The sequence below is a fragment of the Leuciscus leuciscus genome, assembly GCF_965113295.1.
Source record: "Leuciscus leuciscus genome assembly, chromosome: 2".
Lineage (NCBI taxonomy): Eukaryota > Metazoa > Chordata > Actinopteri > Cypriniformes > Leuciscidae > Leuciscus > Leuciscus leuciscus.
Genome location: NC_138726.1, coordinates 30,015,713 through 30,040,042, shown reverse-complemented (window position 1 = coordinate 30,040,042; position 24,330 = coordinate 30,015,713). Strand labels below are relative to the sequence as shown.

At 38.1% G+C, this 24,330-nt stretch overlaps 1 protein-coding gene across 1 annotated transcript; it reads right to left on the bottom strand.

Moving 5' to 3' along the window:
• Nucleotides 1-648: 648 nt before the first annotated feature.
• vstm2b (V-set and transmembrane domain containing 2B) lies at nt 649-13,581 on the bottom strand. The gene is made up of 5 exons (XM_082161675.1): nt 12,761-13,581; nt 12,112-12,299; nt 11,366-11,395; nt 10,500-10,902; nt 649-1,626 (listed from the first exon to the last, which is right to left on the bottom strand). Exons 1-5 carry the CDS (start codon nt 12,831-12,833, stop codon nt 1,538-1,540), a joined length of 783 nt encoding a protein of 260 aa, XP_082017801.1. The 5' UTR covers nt 12,834-13,581; the 3' UTR covers nt 649-1,537.
• Between the last annotated feature and the right edge of the window lie 10,749 nt (nt 13,582-24,330).

The window sequence follows — 24,330 nt, the reverse complement described above, 5'->3', positions numbered from 1 at the left end:
AAGAAGAGACCTTCACCAAGCAGAATAAAAGCCACCTGGCTCATTTTGCTTAAAAAAGAAAAATGCTAATGCTGTGGTGGATACTCGCTTGCTGCTCGTTTTTACCCGTAAGATCCATTTATGTTTGTATAAACTGTTATTTATTCCATTGAAAGGAAGATGACTTTTCATTATGCATGTTAAATTCAAAGTGAGTGAAAGTCAGTTACTTGAAGGCGATAACCACAATGAATGTCTAAGTCAGTGAGAGTCTGGTTTGTTATGTGATGCCTTGCAGGCTTCCATTAAGACAATAGAATGCAGTGTTTTAGCAAGGAGCAATGCCTCTGCCATTCATCAGGAGATGTGTTTAGGTAGAGTGGAAGAGAGTGGAGCAGGGTTCAGTGAAGACAGCAGCAGAGAGTTCAGAGTTATTTGACAGGGTGACGTGCATTTGACCAATGAAATGAACCGTGAGTTGTACCACGGCAGCTGTTGGTGATGCTTGCGAGAGTAATGTGTTTTTCAGCTGGATTTGGGCCTATCCTATTGTGAAGAATACATTACAGTTCATGACACCCGTGGGACGCTGTAGTGTTTAGCCGAGACACTACCGTCATGCAGCTGCCTGGTGCTTGTGCACCTGAATAAAACAAAAACAGTGTTTGTTTGTTTTTTTTATTTAAAGAAACCACTTTTATTTCAACTGTGTTGGCAACATATCAATGTTTTTTTTTCTTTTCTTTTTTAAATTTTATAAATGAATGTCTTATCTTGACCACCATACCTTTAATAAAAATAAACATTATTAGAGGTGACTAACAACCACTATGGTAACATGTGCCTTATTTGATCAAAATATATATGGTTGCATTTTTATACATTATGAGACAAAAAATGCTTGAACTCAGAAGTCAGATGTGAGGGAACAGAATACACAGTATTATACACAGTCTTGTAGAAAGAACTGACATGAGAGAGTGCCTTCTTTCACATTTATAAAATGAAAAATGAGACCAGTTCATAAAAAAAAAGAAAAAAAAAAAGAGTTGATAAAATGAAAAAAATAAATGCAATCTCAAAACACTAAGTCATTTATGATTCAACATCAGATACTCCAATAAGAACAATGCTAAAATGAAAACCGTAGTGAACTGGAAAACAAACAAAAAGACCTTAATTAATAATTGAAAAAATAAAATAAATTAAGAGAGCCATGCATTTGGCAAGGCAAGCGTTTATGGATGTCAGTTGAGTGTGTGACACAGTTGTGAAGCTCTAATTCACATAGACACCTTTTAATTTTTTTATTTTTGTTTTTCATCATGCTTCATATAGAATCCAATTTACATCCAAATCTGAGACAGATCTTCTACACAAGTCCCTTCTCATTATTATTATGATATTTTTATTTTCTTCTAAGTCATATCCCATCCCTCTTTGTGAAGTGCCATAATGGTAGATATATTTATATATATTTATAGATACATAGTTATATTTTCCCTTTGTTGTTTGGTACATAAAGTGAAATCATTGCGAGTTGTTTGGCTGTGGTCTCTTAGTAGGCAAACAGGAAGGGGAGGAGCTTATGCAGGATCAGCAGAGTGATGTAAAGGAGTGGCTCAGTGGCTGCCATGTTTCCGGAACCTGCAAATGTCAGCGAGAGAGACAGAAATGTCTGTTAGATCACATGCACAATAAATATCATCAGTTTTTTTTCATTTACCAAGAACATTAGCATTATTTTGACAAACAGAGCATCTTCATTGCTTTTAGTCTGAGGACATTTATTGCATCAAAATCTGATTCAGCATGTGGGCCATATTTCACATCATTAAAGTCTTTCAAATGGCTCTTTCATAACAACTGCACAGCAATTTTGCTGTTATCGCCTCATTCCTCCATCGAAGTTGACAATCTCAATTTACAAGACCAAAATGCAGTCAGCTCTGCTGGAGATGTTGAAAAAACAAGGTGCACCGCTCCTAACATGGAGATAATAGCCCTATAGTGATAATAGCCTCCATGTGAGCTACTTGCCCTGGTGTGGAAACTACATGACATATCATCTCTGTGACTGACAGCAAAACAGCAGCCCATGGGCCTTTTGAGTGCTAGCCAACAACAGCACAGCAGAATACAGAAACCGATTGTGACATGAGCGCACTTATACAAACACACAAGAAAATGCCAGAAGGATGCATTTAGATCACACATCCCTCCAATATAGAAATGTACGCATATTCTCACACTACATAAACACACTAGTAATGATTCATTGCTTAACGGGGCTGCAGCGCCGCTGACTTTTAGAGTGTGAAGCGGCCGTATGTTTTCTGCAGTTCCGATTTTCCCATGGCCATTTCTCACGACGCTCCTTTACTCTTACTCTCCCATCATCCCCAAGCAGATTAGCATGGTGTGCCAGGCTGCTTCGTGACACGAACATTGCGCACGTCACGCTAGCACGACATCACACAAGCTCTAGGAGCATGTCTTACAGTGGGCTCCTGGAGCGTGTCCATATGTCTGATGAACCCAAGTTTATTTTGCTTCTTCTCTTCGATCATCATTATTACAGAGGGAAGAGGATGGTGTTGTACTCGTGCATGGTTGGTTGAGTTGGTTCAGGGCGCTTGGAGAGACGGTGTGGTTCAATTTCATGCTCTTTCTGCAAAGTCAAACATTACAGCAGAGCTTACTCTTGATTTGACACAAAGAAACATTCAGCTTTTCCTCTTTATACTTTGTATTAGTATTACTGTATGAAGACATAACAGACTTTAAAACCCTGATATATTGGAGCTATAGTGGGTCACACATTTTCTGAAACCAGAGGATCGTCCTTCAAAATGTCACTCTGCACGCAATGAAAATCTCTTACCAAGGGACATGATAGATACACAAGAGATTAGACTAAACAAGGGTAAGTGAATACACGAACAGACGTGCAAATCAGCTAAAATGGCAAAGTCATGACCCTGACTGCTGTGGAAATAATTACAGTCACCATCGACGCAGAGGGCTTCTGCGTCCAGCTCATTACTCACATGTCATCGGTAATCTCCTCCTCTTCCTCATTTAACCCTCTAGAAAAGGACATTAATCTGTCTGTTCGCTTAATAACATATTTAATGAACACACCCCAGTGATCGAGGTCAGTGCCACTTTTAATAATATTTTATAACCTTTGAGGGATTATGGTTCTCATTCGGTTTTGTAGAAATGTGAAAGGTAAATCACATGCTTGCAAAAAAAAAAAGAAAGAAAAAAAAAAGCCCAAGTTGTTTGTTTAATAATTAATGCTGGTCAAAAAAGAGGGAATTGTCTTCTGAATTGAATTGTAAGGATATTTAAGATATGTCAATTTAGGCACATCTTCAGTAGACTGACTGCATGCAGAATATTTATTCTCTAACATTTATTTCTAGGTCATTTGTTCCCATTGCCCCTTTTCTCACTCTTTTAACTATATGCTACATGAAGAATCCTGCCTCAGGTCTTGCCACAACCTTGAGATTACATCTTCATGTGTACCAGTCACTGTAAAAGCAGAATTCTCTTAACCGACCCTGTTCTTTTCTAGACATGAATGCTTAAATGTATCAGCTCACAGTAATATTCCCTTCCGTCCAGCCCTCGGGCCATGGATAAATGACCTGACATCCTCCATTAGCTTCTCCTGATGCAATGCAGATTGTCTTAATGATGGCAAACCATCCTGATCTATGTGCAGTCCACTTATGAATCATTGTACACTGGTAGTAACATTACTATTATAAATGCAGTGTTCTTGAATTTGTAAAAAAATAAGTCACATGTCATTTTATCAGCGGTTTTTACTCCCTTCTGATCTCAGCAGGTGTTCTTACGCAGAGCTATAATGGCCCATGAGGACCCACTGGAGGATCAGAAGCAGTGGACTCTAAAGATGAAGGATTAGAGGGTTATGGTGTGATCATATCTGTTGAGCTGAGGCTGTGTCCCTCTCCCTCTGAGGGATAATAGAGTTTCAGCAGCACACTCTGCACACCTCAAAATCCAATTGACTATAGATTGTCGAAGCCTTGCTTTATAAGCTGCGGGCATATGTTTGGCCATCCCAGCATGCCTGTGAATGCGGAGGCTGGTATAGTAAATCAATGACACCTTTGAATGATTTCTCGTTTCAAGTACTTAAGATGCTAATGGATCTATAATGAATTATAATATAAAAAATGTGGTACAAAGCAGTGCAATTATGATATCTTCACATACAAAGAAAGCCTATGAAAAGGAAAATAAGAAACATGATGATAAACAATAAATGATTATGGAAATGAAAAAGGGCGGGTGACACTTGTTCCCTCTGGACATGAGCAGAGCTTCAGCGAACAAGAACATTTAAGCCCGAATGGCTGAAAAAGAGGGAATATTGATCAAATACAATCAGTATTCTGTATATACTGGCAATTGACCTGTTTTAGTCATTTCACCAATAAAAAGACAAAGACAATCAGTTACTGTAAAGGTTATAGACCTTAGTCAGGGTAATGATATTTTTCATAAAAAAAAAATAAAAATAGAAGTACATCACATTCAATGGATTGTACTGTTGTTTAGCAACATATAGATTGTTCAGTTGATGAAACATATTTCTGAGAAAAAAATAAATCAGTAGAAAAAAAAATACATAGAGTTTTGAAAGCTGTTCTGAACATAATGTGATCGAAGACCTTGTTACAGTGCTTGCCTTGTTTACATCCACGTTAAATTCAAAATGCCGTCTAATCTGACTAAAGTCTATAGGATGCATGTTTTGGCAGCTAACTACATTTACACTGTGTCCTAACCAGATGCAACTTGGTACAGCAACAAATGATACAACAATCTCATCCACTTTAATCAGAATTTTTGTTCTAACCATCCATTATCATGATAAGCAATTTCTTTTTGTCAGTTGCTTGGTTTCTATTTCTGTGACGTCGCTCCAGGTGGCCACACCCCCATCATTTACGGGTCTGAAGAAGCACTACACATGTACTGTATGTAATCATTAAATATGGATGTGTTCTTAGTTTTACTCTTTTCAGCTGTAGCATGTCATGAGAGACAGGCTCTGTTACCACCTGATATTAATAAGCTATGCATTTTCCATGATCCGATCACAAGTGGTCAGCATTAAATACACATGGAAATTGGATCAAAAATGTTTTGTGATCAGGTCGCTGAAACCACATATGATGTTACTACATCACATTTGTAGTGGAAATGCTCATCTATCATAATGTGTCCCTGACTGCGGTGAAGCACCATCTACTCACCGCCTAGTCATCTAAAGGTGCAGGCGTATTTCATTGACATTTCAATAAGAATCCATGCAAATCATGAATTTTGCGTAAGGGTGAAAGTTTTCCCACACAGACTTCACATATGATTCAACAGAAAGCTGCTTGGTTGGAAAGTGACTTCTGTGTTTCATACATCTACACTATTGACAATAGACAATGGACATTTTTTACTGGTGTAAGTGTAAAACAAAGTAAGATCCCATTTACAGTAGTAAATACTGGCACATACTGTGTAGCAAATAGCATCCTGTTTGCACTATGTGCAAATAGTAATAGATGCTATCAATACAGGTCTAAATAGAAGTAACACGCTGTTTGTCTCAATGGATTGTCTTAGCTACAGTATGGTGGGCAGAGTAAGTGGAAACAGTCACTGCCAACAAGGTTAGAAATTTGTGTAAAAAAATACTACCATTTGTTGTTAATTGTTACCTTAATTTGACGTCCTTAGCTTTAATAAAATTTATAAATAAACACAAACTATGACCATGTCAGGTTTAAATACAAATTCGAGAGACACTGCACTATTGAAATAGCTGACAATGAGTCATGAAGCTCTCTTATTTTCGCCTGGATTGTCCATTTATTCGGTCACCTCCCATTTTTAAACATCTTTTTACACAGATTTTAGCCAGCTATCATATATCTATGATTCATGCTCTGAAGCTTTTGTTCAGGCTTACCTGCCCTCTCTCTCTCTCTCTCTCTCTCTCTCTCTCTCTCTCTCTCTCTCTCTCTCTCTCTCTCTCTCTCTCTGTTTATGTGAGTAATGTAGCCAAACAAAAGCTACTGTAGATTGAGACAACGCTCCCCTTGATTTCCCTAGTGGAATCAGCAGGTACACAACTAAGCAGTGTCCCAACATGACAGAAGCAAATATGAAACAATTAACCCTTGTCTATGAGCGCTGAAGTGCTTCCCACATAGTGAAAATGCACAAACGTATCTAGTGAATAAATGTCTGTGGCGGGGGGCTACAACTGGATGTGGCTCATCAGTTAAGTGTGAAAGCTGTCCAGCAGCACTAAACACTGGGCTTCTCCCCTAAAGCATGCAATCAACCCACCACCACAACCCACCTCGCTTGCGCTCGCTCTCGGGGGGGAAAGCAATTTGATGACAGGTGTTTTAAGTTCGCAAAATGTGTGGGAGGCAAAAATGAGCTGAAAAGTAAGTAAAAATCAACCAGGATTGGCACACATGCATACTGTATAATTATCACACGCAGAATAACCAGATTGATGTCGGAGCGCATTAGATGTCGAGAGAACGTAGAGTTCTGAGAACACACACGCACACAAACAGAGACTAGATTAAAACAGCTGTGCAGCTGGAGTGATATTAACTTATCAAGGGCGCCAAGGTCACCTGAGGTGGCATGATGCATTGTGGGTAGAGGCATTGCGTAAGCCTGTTTGTGCTTCTCCTCTTCTCATATCTTTTTCTCTTCATTGTATTTTTTTTCTCTCTTTCACAAACTATTTGCTCTTGGATTGTCACTCAACAACCTGACTCAAAAATCGTTTACAAACCCTTGTTTGACTTGCATTATTGTGTGAAACACACACACACACACATATTTTGAAGATTTGTTTGTCTTTACAATGAAAAAGTCAAAAGGATCAATCAACATAGTAAAAAACATTTACTTTCATTGTATGGAATGCTAAAACATTCTTCTAAATATCCTCTTTTTTTTTTTTTTTCTCACAAAAGAAATAAAGCCAAACAGGTTAGGAGTGACATTGAGGGTGAGTAAATTATGATACTATTCTCTTTTTTTGGGGTGAACTATCACTTTTACACTCTCCCTCTTTCACCCTCTCGCCTGCCCCATTCCTCTTTCTGATGCAAATAGCCAAATCTAAGAGTAATTAACTTGTGCATTACGATTATTCAAACCTGCTGAAACTGTAAAACAAAACAAAAAAACCTATGGACAACCACAAAGAGCTTAATTATAGAATCAGAAAGCACTGACATTAATTTGAAATGAGCATCTGAATTAAAAACCAACATCATCCTGAAACAATATATTAACAGGAAATGTTTCTTAGAGAGCATTTTTGTAACCTTTTTGTTTTTAGGAATCTGTATCCATTCTCAAAAGTCCAATGAGTTAATCTGCTTTTTCCAGCAAGGACAGACATGCCAACAAGCCCTGCTGGGAAAAATAACAAAATAAAAGAAGTGAAAGCAGCAAGAGGCAATTTGATGCACCTGACAGCGTGTAGAAGGCCAAGCTTATCAGCTCCCGTCCGTGGCATTCCTTTAATATTAATTGTTTCTGCCACTCAATGAGATGACACTGTGGAAAAGTGACAGATACATGTTTCCAAAAGACAAGATGTGCGTCTATGAGAAAGAAAGAGAGTGAGTGTGAGCAGCGAGGGGTGGATTTTCTTTCTGTCCTCAAAAGCTGACTGTGGTCAGAACTCCAAGGTGCAATCCTTCAAATGTGGCAGATGACTCTTTAACCTTCTCACTCCAATGACAAAATCTGAACTCTTAACCAAAAGGGGGAAAAGAGAAAGCCAAGATAAATTTGAGATTTTTCTGTCAATGCTAAATGTGCCAAAACACTTACAGACATAAAACTAGCATTGGTTGGCTGGTTTTGAATCAATTTGCCTGACGCTGTGAGAGAGACAGGCTTAAAAATCCCTTTCCACATTCATAAGTGTAATATAGAGGCTCTCCATCATATTCAATGCAAAGGTACACAATAATAGTCTAAAACATTTTTTTTTTTTTTTTTACTAAACAATAAATTAATATATATATATATATATATATATATATATATATATATATATATATATATATATATATATATATAATTTTTTAATACCATAATGCCTGTTATTGTGATCTGCAGTTGTGTAAAATAAGGGAGAAATTAGCATTGATCCAAACCACTAATGATTTTAAACCATGGTATGTATTTCCGAGCAAAGGCAAATTACCTAATTATACAAAAACATATTCCTGTTTTTTTTTAAATAAATAAATATGGTTAATTGATTTTGCATTACAATCCTAAATTTAACCCATTCTCAGGGGGAACAATAATGCATGAGGTATCCAAATAAATAAAGAGATATAGGGATAAAGGCTGGAATGATATACTGTGGAGGATCAGAGCACTGGCCCTCTTAATGTCCGACATGCTTGCTCGCCAAATGGCTGCCTCCATGTCTGGCTGCACTAACGACAGGGCTGGCTGAGCAATGCATGTTGGCACACACACAGTCACTCCCACACACACACACACACGGATGTACTGTATATATACACACGGTTGTCATGGTCCCAAAACAGCATGCGTCACAGTTTTATATATCAGCAAATGCATCCCGCTACTTAAGCTTCTTCATCAAGAAAGATTGCATAAAAAAAGCTCAATTTACTAGTCTATTAAACATTTGACATTTTTACTTTGTATGCACAGGGACATTTGCTGAAGCCTCAAAGGTATACACTATTGTTCAGATAAGTAAAATCAGTACGATTGTTTTTTAAAAAATTAACACTTTTACTTAGCAACGACACAATAAATTGATCAGAAGTGGCAGTAAAAACATTAATAGATACAAAAGATTTCTATTTCAGGTGTTCTTTTGAACTTTCTTTTGGGATTATTTTGTTTCAACAAAAATATTAAGCACAACCGTTTAAAACATCGATAATAAAATTGAACGTTTCTTGAGCAGAAAATCAGCATATTAGAAGGATATATAATGAAAATCTAAAATATTATTTAACATTCTCAAGAGAAGAAGTGAAATGTTACAGTTATAAAATGGGATGAACAGGATGATATTAGATCCTTTTCACCATTGGAGCCCTAGAACGCAACTATTAGGGACATGAGACTGTTACCTTCCACTATTAACTGAAACTACTTCTGAATTCACTGTATCAATCTATAGTCCACAGCAAGGTAAGTCACTGCAGGGTAATGCATCCCTGCCACAAACAAACTCCTCTGGCTCAGCTAGAGACTTGATGTAATCGCCCTCCGTTGTCTGCAGGATTCTCTCCCGCAGTGACAGAAGCCAGAGTCAGAACACATCCAAGCCTCTAAATCTCCAATGAAGACCCTAATAAATAAGAGGCCCTGACCCCTGAGGCCAGAGTTAAAGAGACATGGTGATATCTTGATAACCTCCTCTGTCACACTGCACAACGGTCATAAAGAGACAAGAAGGGTCAAGACTGATGCTCTGAGGCTGGACAGATCGCAATGCCACTTTCTGCTTAAGACAGACACACAGACACACACACACACACACACACACACACACACACACACACACACACACACACACACACACACACACACACACACACACACACACACACACACACAAACAAACAATTTTCTCCCGGACTGCCTACTGAGCAGACAGAGGTTTGATATGGAAGGGTGACAAATTAAACCTTCCAGCAAATGTGATTATTCTGTGATGTGCTTCATTGATAAGTGTGTGCGTGGGTCAACAATCTCCAACATCGTGGCGACCAAATGTCCGCACTGTGATAGCCTGAAAGCAGGGGGTGGGGGTTGACAGACAAATGTCCCCATGAGGAAAACAGCTTGATAAACATACTAAATGATGTCTTGATGAAAATCTATATAAGTGCAAAGACGGTTATGGGAGGGTTAGGCTTAGGGCTAAGATAAATAAAATATCATTAGCGCAGTATGGAAAAAAAAAAAGTCAATGCAGGCCCACCATGATAGAAAAGCAATGTTTATGGACCTACAGGATTCACCTACACTTTTTACGGGTAGGGCAATAAAAATGAATTGCTCCCATCACACACACATTTATTTTCTAAAAATATATCAGAAATGGAAAGCACTAAAGAGGCATGTCAAAAGCTAAATCTGCTCATATAAAAAAAAAAAAAAAAAAAAAGCTAACATCATGGAAATAACATCAGAATTAAAGGCCTTAATCATATAGGCTATTTCAGTAATTTAATAATAAAAAAAAATTTTTTCTGAAATTCAATATGAGCCACATAATAGCCTAGTATACACTATAAGAACTCCAAATCAATTTGTTTTACATTATGGCTTCGTAATTTAATTCCATTAATAATAAAGTCTCTTAAACCTAAATAAACCTGATTATTTGTCCTCACTCGACCGCTCGGTGTCGCTGTTGTACTGTCACTCACCGGATCCGTGCTGTTGTCTCTGGATAGATGAATTGCCTGGCCGAGGCGAAGCAGACGACTTGACTGCAGATCCCGTCGTAGTCGTTGAGGAGGGAGCGGGTCCCATTCCAACCGGCGGAGGCACGCGGGGTTTTCCCTGACCTTGGCCCGGTTCAGAAGTGGCCCTTCCACCCGTCGCTGTGTTGCTGTTCCTCAGTGGCCATCGGTTCTGGATGTGAGACACGGCCTCCTCGGCCAGCATTCCCTCGCGCGGTGTCACGCGCAGAGTGGCCTGCACCTTGTATTCCTGAGTCTCATCAGAGTACAAGTCCAAAACCCGACATTCATACACTCCCTCGTCCTCCTTCCGCACACCCGATAGGCTGAGCTTGTGGGAAATGGCGTTGCCCTGGACCCTCACCGTCTGCTCACAAAGAAACAACAGGTTTTGTTGACATGAATCAGGGATTTGTGCAACCCAGTCTTATTAAACATTAGACCTATGTTTCATATTGTTTGCCATTAAACAAAACATGTCCGAAATGGTGGGGTTGGCGGATAGCAATTGAGCAATAGGTTTTGAGCTAATCCAATGTGTAAAATTGCCTGTAGATTTATTTTTTTATTTTTTTATTTTGTATTATCTGAAATGGTAGGCCTATTAGTCATTGGTATAAAACATGTCAGCTGAACTTCTCCGGTTGAATTTAAGGAACGTCATAATAGCGTTATTTTACCTCTTAAATTTACCTCTTTTAAATTACATAATGTTTTTTTTTTTTTCGTTTCTTTCTTCAAGCGACATTCTGATTATACTAAACATCACATAGCCTACACTAATGTTATTATCAAAAATACAATCACTGTAAATGCAGATTGTTACTCACGCTTATTTTCGTGGCGTCCCGGTGGGTAACCTGTAATAGATCACATCAAAACAACATAAGTAGCCAGAAAGAGTAGTTTAATTAGGCTATTCGTGTCAAAATATCATGGGCAACTTTTATTGAAGCTATGAAAGTCCATACAATTAACAATGAACGAGAGGCCCACTATTGGCAGTAGCACCATGGACAGCAACAGTTCCCTTTCGTGTTTCATCAGAATTCCTATTACCGGTTCAACTGACATCTAGTGTTTATATGCCACTTTGAATAGGCTATAAGAGACCTTCAGCTTCATTGATAAAAGTAGATTTTATTTTTGATGTGGTTGGACTGTCAGTATTGAAAGTTCTGATTTTTTCTTTCTTTCTTGCTGCCTACATAATGAACCATGCATCGCAGAGTAAAACACATTTATTTATTTGTTTGTTTGATTTCTATCTATCTATCTATCTATCTATCTATCTATCTATCTATCTATCTATCATTAAACATGACATCACGCTCGTATCCTCCTTGTAAATGCCCACCCACAGACACAACCCAACTCAATTTACGACATAAATTAATAACTCATAGCCTCAGTGCGTTTAGTTGGGATCGCTCATCACAAGGGATCCATCTGCACGCAAAGCCCTGCCACATCCCACTGCGGCCATCAAACAGCAGTCCTCATTCTAGTCGAATAAGAACTTAAACAAACATTTCCTGTGTCTAGGCAGCTTTGAAAACAACGAAAGCCCCATTACCTTGGCTCTGTTGGCCGGAGCGCTAATTTGCAGTTCGTGAGTGAGCTCTTTAGGGGCCGCTTCCTTGAGGTGCCACCATTGAATCTCCAGAGAGAACGGCGAGACTCCGACGGCTCGAAAAGCGCACGGCATCTCTATGTCCTCGCCCTCACCGACACTCACATCTTTGGGCACTTCAGTAAATGTGGCTTATGAAGAAAACACATCAACAACAACAGATAGTTTGGTTAAAAGAAACCCCTCGAATAGATATAGCCTACTAAAAGGCCTGTATGTAAAATGTGAATAACATTTTGTGTGTGTGTTTGTGTTTTAACACCTTTGTTATAAATTGAATCTGATTTGAGAAGGCGTATAATGTTATGGTTCAATTGGGAGCATGGTCAATTCTCTACACGTAGCCATAATGTTTTACCTTTTCATTCAATTACAGGCTCAACATGCAACGATCTGGCATGAAAAAGCTATTAAACTTAACCAAGTACAGTGCATTAAATAAATAAATAAATAAATAAATAAATAAATAAATAAATAAATAAATAAAAATAAACGAAGAAAAAAAAGTGGAGAATCTCAATGGACTGTGCAGTAACGCTGAGTAAATAGCCTACGCAACGTGCGAGAGACTAATCTGCCCAAGTTTACTCACCTTTTACACAGAATAGGAGGGACGCATTCAGAATGAAATAATAAAGGACGCTGTGGAGTCCCCGTTTTTCCATGTCATAAATAAGGTGGTTAGATTGGAGAACGAGTGAAAGCGGTCATTTGACCCGGAGATAAGGGTTTTATTTCATCGGCATCTCCATAACTTCGTCTCGTCCGGGTTTATTCTTTTAAAGATATAGTTTCTTCCCCGAAATGTAGAATAAAAAGACTGAAATCTCCAAATAAGATACTCCAAAACGATGCTGCGTCAGTCAAACAAAATGTAAAATCCAATGTAGCGGACCAGAAAACCCCTTTTCTGTTGAGAAAACTGTGTTTGAAAAGTGTTGTTATCTTGAGTAACTATCCTTCGCCCCTAAAGAATCCTCTGTTCCACCATTTGCTTCTTATCAAGATAAAACTTGCTTTCAACAGTATAAAATCTGCTCACTTTGGTCTCCATAAAAAGAGAGGAAATCCGTGATTCGCTTCCACCACCCATCACAAAACAATCCTGCGTCTAAACCTTGCAAACCAAAAAAATAAATAAAAAAATCCAAAAACTAAAAAAAAAGAAAAAGCCCAACGTCGGAGGATGAGATTCCCTCGACGTTTTTAAGGAGCAGTTAAGCACCTAAAGGAAGAAGCGACATCAGTGGATCGTTCCAGCTCGCGCCACCGGAACCCTCAGCTTTGTGAGAGAGCGAGCGCGTGAGCAACGAGGAGGCGCTTTGGCATTTCCAGACCACTGACAGACTGACGGGGTTTGGGAGAAAACTAACCGTCTCTGTCTCTCAAATCAGAATACGGCTCGACCAATAAGAGGCAAACCGTAGCAGCGGACGGATACAAAGCAAATCACTGGGAAATAAAAGGCGCTTCTTCATGCGGTTCACTCTGCGAGATCAACAAGCGTCTAATAAATTAACAGCCGTTGCGTCAACCAGATGTATTTAATCTTAATATGAAACTCCGATACCTCAGATTAAAAGTATACCCTTAATCTCCTTAACCCATCATTTGCCTCTGGTTACTGATAATAATACCATCGAGGTAATCTGCATGTCTCTTCCTCCCTGCTGGAAAATCCAGATTAAGCTGGAAACTGTTTTGGAACATGGGGAACTGTTTAGCTGGTCTTAGATGGTCATTAGCTACAGCAAGGTGGTAGACCACCTTGGACCATGCAGGAACAAACCAGCTACCTTATGGTCAAACTGATTTTGGAACATGGTGGAACATTCAGTTTTTCCAATGACCTTCTAGCACCAACGAATGACCATCTTAGAGCAGAAGCTGATATTATGCAGTATGTTCCAAAACACAGTTAGCCTACCATGTTAAACTGTATTTTCCATTAGGAATGGCAGTCAGCCAAAATAAATATCTGCACATTTCCTTCAGCCTTGTACATCACATGATTCCAAGAAGTCAGGATTTAGTATTTTTCAGCTCTGAATCTTTAAATATGAACACAAATTTTGTGCTTACTGTATTATTACTGTTCAGAGCTCAGGGAGATCCTGCCTTAGCAGGAATACAGTAATGGGAAATAAGCTACCGTGCAAAGTGGCCAGTTGCCAATATAAGCCAGATGTACATAAAATACAATTTAATGATGGAAAAATATAATCTGATATATTGGTCAGACACTATGGCTAATAATACTATATAATAATAAATATATGAAACTATACTACTACCACTGCTAATAATAATAATAATAATAATAATAATTATTATTATTATTATTAGCAGTGGTAGTAGTATAGTATTAGTAGTATTTTATGTAAAGATTAGTAAAAACATATTAGAAAGCGTGATATAAAATTAAGATTGTTGTCTTGAATGATCTTTGATGGTTTTTGTCATTGTAAGGCATGTGTGCTACAAGTCAAATACAAACATGTCCTTTCTAATGGAATTGAAGGATGTGCCACCATATCTGACCACTAATCCAGAGTTGTCCCTGGAGGAACAGGCTTGTGCAGCAGAGTGCTTCTCTGGCTGAATCCTAAAACAGCCCTCCCTCCCAGCTGCCTGCCTGCCAATAATGTAGCACTTGTTCACCCCTACACTCCCATTAGCACTTCACCAACACAGAAAGGAAGAGAGAAACTGAAAGGGAGAGAGAGATTAAGGGAGAAACTGGGCGAGAACACTATTGAAATTAGGCTTTTGCCCATTATTGGTGCTCAAGAGATGGTGAGAAAGAGAATGTAAGAGCGCTCAGTGTGGTTGAAAAACAAGATGAGAAACTATATGAGATTGAGAGGGAGAAATCGAGAGACTGTAAGAGGTGGAATATCAGACAGAGAGGGATTGAACAGTAATCTGTCCTTCTGTTGTAGGAAGATACTCATCAGTCAAGTGCTTTGAAAACAGCCCCCAATATATTTTATAAGAAGAGTCAGATATCCATAATGTTAACCCATGCAGCATGGCTGGTGTTTTTGTTTCCCTTTTTCTGTCATAGCTCTCTCTTCATTTTTGTATAGACACCATATGGTCAGTTGCTTGTACTTGACAAAAAGACAGGTGCCAATGTGTTTACCTTTACTGTCACAATAAAACTCCTCTGTTTGTCTTGTCCATTTCCAGATTGTTCTTTGTAGTCCTGGTTTGTTACTGCTCTCTCTGCCAGTTTAATGTTCTGTCACCAAGCTTTTTTTTTTTGCCCTTTGGATTTACATATGTTTGGATTTTCCAGTGGACTCTGGCACCTTTAGCAAATTCCATCATTTAATTCTCCAGCCTATGTCCAGCACTTGTTTTTCCTCAGCTGCATATCAAGTGGACTTTGATCATACAGTAGATGAACATATTTGTCTCTATAGACATTTAAAAAACTGTTAATTAGGTTCCCTCTGCGTTTTAGTCCATGTTTTCCTACAGTTGAGTGACAGTATGTTTACAAACAAACACACATGATGAGTCCTATTTGTATATTTTATTATTTATTATAGGCCTATGGATGTAAAGGTATGTAAATATACACCTATAGTATACACAGATTACTGTTCATATGTTTGGGATCAGTAAGAGTTTTTTTTTTTTTTTTTTTTTGTAATAAATGAATACTTTTATTCAGCAAGGATGCATTAAGTTTATTAAAAATGACTTTAGTTAAATTTCAAGATTTCTATTTCAAAGCAATTTGGTTATTTTGTACTTTACATTCATCAATAAGTCCTGATTTTTTATTTTTATTTTTATTTTTACAGAAATATTAAGCAGCACAACCATGTACAACATTGATATTAATAATAAATGTTTCTTGAGCACAATATCAGCATATAAGAAAGATCACATGACATCCCAAAAACTGCTGAAAATTCAGCTTTGCCATCACAAAAAATTTATTAACATTTTAAAATATATTCAAATAGAAAACAAACAGTTATATTAAACTGTAATATTTCACATTGACTGTTTTTACTATATTTTCGATCAAATAAAAGCACAACATAAACACATTCGGTATATGGATGTAAATAAATAGTTAAGTGTAAATATGTGAATAAGTGTTAATAAATAAATGTTTTGACAAAGATAGTGCCAGGCATGATTCATTGATTCATGTTTTTTTCTAAAATACTTTTACATCCATGAATGGAAGTTGTATCAGATAACCTAGATCACAATCACTCAGTAAATGCCACTATGGCACTAAGCAGAGATGGATCTCATCAAAGTCTGTCACTTATAATAAGTGCCTTTTATGGTCCTTTGGGTCTGAACCATCTGCACCCGTCACTCCTTAGGATGGAACAGAAGCCCTTTCTGATAGAGTGACAGCAGAGTACATCTAATTCCTGCGTTAATAATAGATAATGACCATTATACACCACTGTCGATTTAAAATACAAGTAAATGACTAAACCATATAATGGCATGCATTATCTGCTGGCATTAATTTCTAGGTAATTCCATAATCCCGAAGATAAACTGTCACAATCAGAAAGCTGTTAAAGATAAGCCATAGCTCTGTGGTATGAATTTGTGAATTACTTCATGGAGAAATTGTGTGAAGCTAAACTTGACTAAGAGGTGGTAGTCAGAATTGGACAACTGTGTTACCTTCAGTGAGATAAACAGAAAAGTTCACTGTCAAGAGCCTATTGTTTTATCCTTGGTGAGTCGTGACGTTCTAACCATTCCAGGACCAAGGTTTCTTCAGGTTCCCTTGTCAGCTGGCCGATACCATCTAAAATCTCACTTCTCTTGTGCTGTTGCACTGCATTTAGCAGGAAGCACAATGCGATATTTATGATCTCTGGGAGGCTGTGTCTGCTGCTGGCCAGTCTCGAGAGCTATAGTTATTCCAGGGTGACAGCAATTCTGTCTAATTCATGAGCAAGCAATGTGATATGAATGCATGTGACATGGTACTGTAGATGTAGCCAGCAATGCAATTTAAAGCAACACAGCTGATGGCACTCTGACTTTTTCATCATTTCCATGCTATTTTTTCCTCCATTGAAACCAAAAAAGGTATGACGCTGGGTTTTTAACTCTTTTTCTTTCCCCAAACTGTCTGCTTTCATTGAGTGTCCTGGTGTTATACTCCTTGTAACTTAGCTCAAAAATTGCAGAAATCTTCCAGGTTCAAATAGTTTTGTTTGTATAACACCTTACACTAAGCTTTGAGAAAACAGCACTGCTACAGTTACCTTTGTACTTTATTCTTTACTACCGTTCAAAAGTTTGGAGTTTTAATGTATTTGAAAGACGTCTGTTATGCTCACAATGGCTGAATTTATTTGATAAAAAAACAAAAACAAAACAGTGATAGTAACAGTATTGAATAACTGATTTCTATTTTAACATCATTTAAAATGTGATGGCAAAGCTGAATTTTCAGCAGTCATTACCACAGTCTTTAGTGCAACATGATCCTTCTGAAATCATTCTAATATGCTGATTTGGTGCTAAATAATTGTATTATTATTATTATTATTATTATTATTAACAATGTTGAAAACAGTTGTGCTTAATGGAAACAGTGATCTTTTTTTTCAAGATTCATTGATAAATGTAAATTTTAAAAGAACAGCATTTATTTGATATATACAATTTTGTAACATTATAAATGTCTTTACTGTAACTTCTGATCAATTTAATGCATTGTTGCAGAGTAAAAAAAATAAAATAAAATAAAATAAAAAAAAACTTAGTGACACCAAACTTTTAAAGGGGTCATTGGATGCAAAATTAACTTTTAAATGGTGTTTGCATATAAATGTGTCTTTGCAGTGTGTGGACACAACCACCATACAATGAAAATAATTCATTTACTCCTTTTTTTTTAATCCTCAAAAAGTCTAAATACTCTCAGTAATCAGGCCATTTGGATTTTCTGAGCACTATGATGTCATAATGCTCATGCTCCGCCCACGACCACTGACTGACTGTCCCGTATTAGCATATTTCTGCCCTCAGCCATTCCACACCCCCCACGAAAGAGAGGGGTGGGGTGAGCAGTTGCTCATTATCATTTAAAGAGACATACAACGAAACAGGTCACTGTGAACAACGCTGTTTTTGAGGAGGTAAAAAGTGTGTTGTTTTACACAAGGAATTTTAACCAAACTTTACATGAACACCCTAAAGAATCATACCAACTTGTGGAAAATGGGCATCCGATGACCCCTTTAAGCAATAGTGTATATTTCAACAAAACCTTACACCAGGGGTGCCCAACCCTGCTCCTGCCGATCGACTGTCCTGCACAGTTCATCTCCAACCCTAATCAAACACACCTGAAGCAGCCAATTAAGGTCTTCAGGATCACTTGAAAATTAAAGGCAGGTGTGTTATTAGGGCTGGAGATAAACTGTGCGAGAGAGAGAGAGAGAGAGAGAGAGAGAGAGAGAGAGAGAGAGAGAGAGAGAGAGAGAGAGAGAGAGAGAGAGAGAGAGAGAGAGAGAGAGAGAGAGAGAGAGAGAGAGAGAGAGAGAGAGAGAGAGAGATTTTAATTTTAATGTGTCACACGTTGCAGCCAGGTGGTTTCATGTTCTGTCTTGAGGATGGCTCTCCACTTCTTTTGTTATGCTAAATTGAACAAGGTTGAGTACAACACCACACCTTTCCTACTGTGACATGGGCAAATTTATTTCATTGTCATCATTCTCTAGACAACTGTTTGATATCAAAAGATACCAAACAGGGAAGGTGTGCATGTTTGGGTTTTTGTATTGTTTTCAGAATGGCAGATTCGCAAATGTATTTTAGCTTTAGATTCAGATCAGTATTGTGCAGTACATGTTGAATAGCTGCAGTGATGTCAGGTGTACCAGATATTAGGACTCATCCACACTCACGTTTCATCTAACAGAGGAATATCTGAATCTGCAATAAACATTCTCAGGAAACAGAGGTCACTGTGGTAATGTTACCCTGTCGCCAGAACAGAATCCACTGAGAGAGAAAGACAGAGAGTAAGAGACAATAATAGCAGAAATAAAGGCGTCTTCAACCCTGCTCCTGGAGACACACTGCCCTTCAAAAATGTATATCCAACCTGCTTCAGCTTTTAATTTTTAAGCAATCCCGAAGAGCTTGATTAGCTGGTCCAGGTGTGTTTGATTGGAGTTGGAGCTGAACTCTGCAGGACAGTTGGGTCTCCAAGAGCAGGGTTGAAGACCTCTGCTTATAGTTTACCCAATAATGAAAATCATTTACTCACCCTCATCATGTCAGTCCAAACCTTTATAACTTTTTTCTTCTTCCGTGGAACAGAAAAGAAGATATTTTGGAAGTCAAAAGCGATGCTAACCCAGCTCCGGAGTGGTGCTAACCCCACTTGTAAATTATTTTAGAATGACGATAACCTGGGGTTAAGTGTAGTGTGAAAAGCCCAATAAAAAACACCAACAACATGACATATTTCTTAAAATATCTGATATATATATATATACAGAAAGTCACATAGATTTAGGAATGACGTGAGAGAGAGTAACTTTTGCAGCGATGCCATAGAAGAGCCATTGTGGGATCCTCAAAGAATGTTTCACTGAACAGACAAATACCCCCTTTTTCCTTACCTTTAAAGGTTCCATAGAACAGATGCCAATAAAGAACCTTGGGTTCGTTTTTCTACCCAAACCAGTGTTTGGGTAGTTTTCTTGTGTTACCCAGATCTTCCAGAAATGAAGTGTTGTATTGTTTTGTTTGAGAAAGGTCTTCTACATGTGTCAATACATACATCTGCTTTTCTATGGTACCCTGACAGTGTTGGTCACAGAGATCATTGAAACCTATAGTTGTGTGACCATTTCTTAATTAAAGCCTTACTTTACTGTTAGATTAAAAGTGTCCTCTCCTTGAGAGAAAGAACATACATGTTATCTTGATGTTGTGAGAAGACTCTCCTGTTTATAGTTAGAGCCTGGCCAAATCTAACCTTGAAGAAGCTGTGTGTCTGTGTGTGTGTTAGTATTCTTGGTTACAGGGTAAAGGAACAAGTGGCATTATTGGAGGTGGCCTGACTTGTTTTCTTTGACATGTTGGTGCCTTGGCACACAGTCTCGTGACCTCGGAGGGACACAGGGTCCCTAACTCAGGGTCCTGGTGGCAGCTGTACAGACTGGAGATGTGCTTCAGTCTATCTGTCATGTCTATTTCTTAGCCAATCAGAATAATTTAACCTGAAGCAAGGACGTAGCTTAGACCTTCACTGTAAAAAAATGCTGTTAAAAAACTGCCAAAATCTGACAGTAAAATACTGTTTTCCATTAAAACAGTAATGTACTGTAGAAAACATTGCATTCTGGGCATTATTTTGCTTATTTTGGGTTGAAAACAACAATTGAAAACACAATTGTCATAACTTATGGATCATATAAATTTTTTTGTACAGTGTTTCTTACTAGATTTAAATAAGTCAGTCTCTGAATCATGAATCATTTGATGAACAGAAGCTGAGCTATTGGCCTTATCAAAGTGGAGACCTAGGCCACTGCTTTGTGCAAGGCTCTTTAGCAGCTTTAAATTAGCATGCTTAAGCTGGAGTAGAGCGCCATAGCACCCTGCATTCAAAATAACAGGCACCAGGAAGGAAAAATCACTCTGACATTAAGATGAAGAGAGATGAGAAAGAGGATCATTAATTAATAAATAAATATAAATGACTGCTCACTCAGTGAGGAGACCGGGTGTGCAGGACTTTGAAGCGGCTCACAGATGCCAAGGTGGATTCTAGGACACATCACGGACATTATGCTCCGTCTCTCTGTCTTAATGTCAAAATACTCTATTCATTTTCACCTGTGGCATTATAAATCCACTCAAGCAGCAAAGTTTGAATGTAGCGTGATGCTGTGTACAGCATCTTCGAAGCATCTTTAAGTGCTTTATGGACACTTAAAACAGGGCAGCACGCTGAGAGATGACATGATGACTCTCTCAGACGCAGAATGTGAAAGCTGCTTATTAATGAAGGAATGCCAACACAAGGTGTCCCTGTTGACAGAAGCTCTTTTAAATGATTAAGGAAACCATCATTTGCCATTTGTTTAGTCGCTCCTTGCTGTCTCTTGTGCTTTTTCCTTTTCCTTTCTCTCTCTTTAGAGAAAGGACACATCATGGTATTTATTTGCACTGGAGAGGCTCAGATTACTATTTTGTTCTCAGCATGGTGAAACTAAAACAGCGGGTCCCAGTTCAAAGCCTTGTATCAGCATCATTCAATCTCTCTCTCTCTCTCTCTCTCTCTCTCTCTCTCTCTCTCTCTCTCTCTCTCTCTTTTTTTTCCCCCTCATCATCCCTTTCCCTGACATCCTTTCTTTTGGTTCATCAAAACCTTGCTCACATTGCTCTCTGTGCATCCCAGCAAGCAATCGTTCTCTCCTATTTGCTCTGAGTGCTCTGAAGAATAACAATTTGTGTTGGGAACCAAGAATTTAAAAAATACTAAAATATTCTGACAGGGTTTCCTTCAATATGTATTTAACTGCGGCATAACAAAACAGATCAGTGTAATCTGATTGTTCAACAAATTACTCAAATAAACCAGTTATTTTAGTGAATAAAAAATTACCAGTGTACTCTGATTACCGAATTAATAACTCTTATTACCTATTCTTTTTGGTGAATCAAAAACATACAGTGCAATAGGTATATCTAAGTTGGTTCTTTCTAGTGAATCAAACACATGCAACTTCCAACAAAAGAGACATAGTGGGGAGACTGGGGAGTGTTATAACATGGGGTCAGTTGTAACATTGTCAGATTGACAAGTCAGAAAAGAGCTGATGTCATAAATATCATACACTCGCATCACCCTTTTGAGCTCACAGGAGAAGTGGCATGTTACATTGTACATCGATATTCAGGAAGGATTTTTTTTATTTATTTTTTTCAAGATCATTTTTTGCCTAGCAATTGTGTTGTTGATACAGTTATTTGACTTGCATAATCTAAAGTAGCTGTTTCTCTAGTTTAATTCAATGCTTTGCATTCATGCTCTTCAAGCCCATGTTCTAAAACAGTTAGCTAAGTTATGACTGTTAGGGGCGGGGATAGTTGTTTATGTTACAACCAACCCCTTATGACAATTCCAAATATAAATCACATCCCCTTTTAAGACAAAATCATTTGAGTTTTTTGTTGTGGTAAATATGACTCCATCATAGTTTACGCGCGTCTTATTGGATAAAAAAAACATTATCCGTCACAACTGAGCACATAAAGTGCACATTTGTAGAATTTATGTGCATCTCAGCATTTCCATCCAGCGTTTTTTATGTGATATCTCAAAATTCACGTACAATAGGTGGATGACAGCATAGCTAGTGACTGAGCTGTTATGTGACAATAATACAGTACAGACAAACAAACACACACACACAGCAATTGTTTTTGTGCTACTGTAAATATAAAGTCCTCAAAGAAATACAATACAATGTTTTTTGTTACTTTAAATTGTTCACTTTATTCAAGACTGATTATTATTTGTTCTTCAAAAACATTCTTGCATAAATTTAGATAGTGTGGATTATTTCAGCAAATTACCTCTCACTGTTACATCTATCCCCAGCCTGTGTTACAACTCACCCCAGGTTGTGGGTTGTGACAACAGAACTCTTTGTGTTTGACATTTACTCACATAATCTGTGATTGTGTTGTACGTGTCTAAGTGAGTTATATTTGTAGCAGACAAATGTGGCTAGCATGTAACACATTTTGAGAGCTGTAGCACATACAACTACAGAGTAAACTACTGAGTTACTGATTTCATCCCCGGTCTCCCCTAAATCAGTGTCGCTACTGACTAGTTGTTCATGGCAACGTGCAGTTAAAAATACACATGCGTTTTGTTAGTAGTATTTTATATGACATTTGTTATACGTGTAATAAGTGAATTATTACAATTTTTTATTTTTTTATTTTTTTATTGCATTTATGCCACCTCTAAAAAGTTCAAGGTGCAAAACCACCTTTTGCAAGAATTGTATTTAATATATATAAATCATGTAATTCATGTCATATCCCCCCCCCCAGAATTTACATTTCCTAAAAATACTAAAATATGTATTAATGGAATCGTTAAGAACTGTTAAACTGTTAAACATAATCAAATTAAGATTATCATCCCTTTACAACCATATTCAGCATAAACAGCCTCATTTTATTTTGTTCATTATCTTGTATTTGTTCTTTTTATCGTGTGACAAACAAAAGGAACATCTGGTAAACACATGGGGAGACATCACTAATTAGTGGTTACCTGTTGCTGAAATTGGTAGAGTCCCTCTGCAGTCTCAACCCAGAAACACACCACTAGCCTCTCCCTGTCCTCCCTACTGTGTCCATCTGGAGAAAGGCTGGGGAGAACAGACCAAATTGAGGAGAGGCATATGGAGATGACTTCCTTTTTCATTTCAGTCATCATCAGACTAACCAGGCAACGAATGAGAGAGAGAGAGAGAGAGAGAGAGAGAGAGAGAGAGAGAGAGAGAGTATGGGGAAGTGGGCCAGCCCTTGAGAGCAGAGCTGTGAGAGGCTCCTGGTTGTTTTTGTCATTCAGGCTGCAGTGCCCAGAAGAGTGTACAGTACGTGCAACAGCTCCGAGTTCTAAATATAATCCTTTTAGAGGATGATGCCCGTGTTGCCACTGGCTCTCCGAGTCCCTCAGTCGCAGCAGTCAGAGGTCATACGTCACTGCAATTCATTTACTGGGATAGGTGGGGATGTCGTCATAAGTGATGAGTTTGTTGTCATGAGGATTAGTGCCGTTCAAATGGTGAAAACAACACGGTGAAACAGTGGGGGGCAAGGGTTTGGTGTCTGATTAACTGCATCACCTCTCTTAAATGCACTTTTGCTCACTCAGACCTCACTTCTTTGTATGTATATCAGAAACTGCTTTCAATCTATTTTCATCAGTCAACCCCTAACCTCTACCTAACCCTGCCCTTGTTGTTTTTAAAGCGCATAGATAGCCCAGACAGTAAGGCAGATTAAAGTGAACAGACATTAAAAAGACAAGAATGGGGTCATTTTACTCTGATGTTTCTACTTTTTCTGACAAGGCCTACTGAGTCAGAAACTGCAGAATCAAGAACTGTA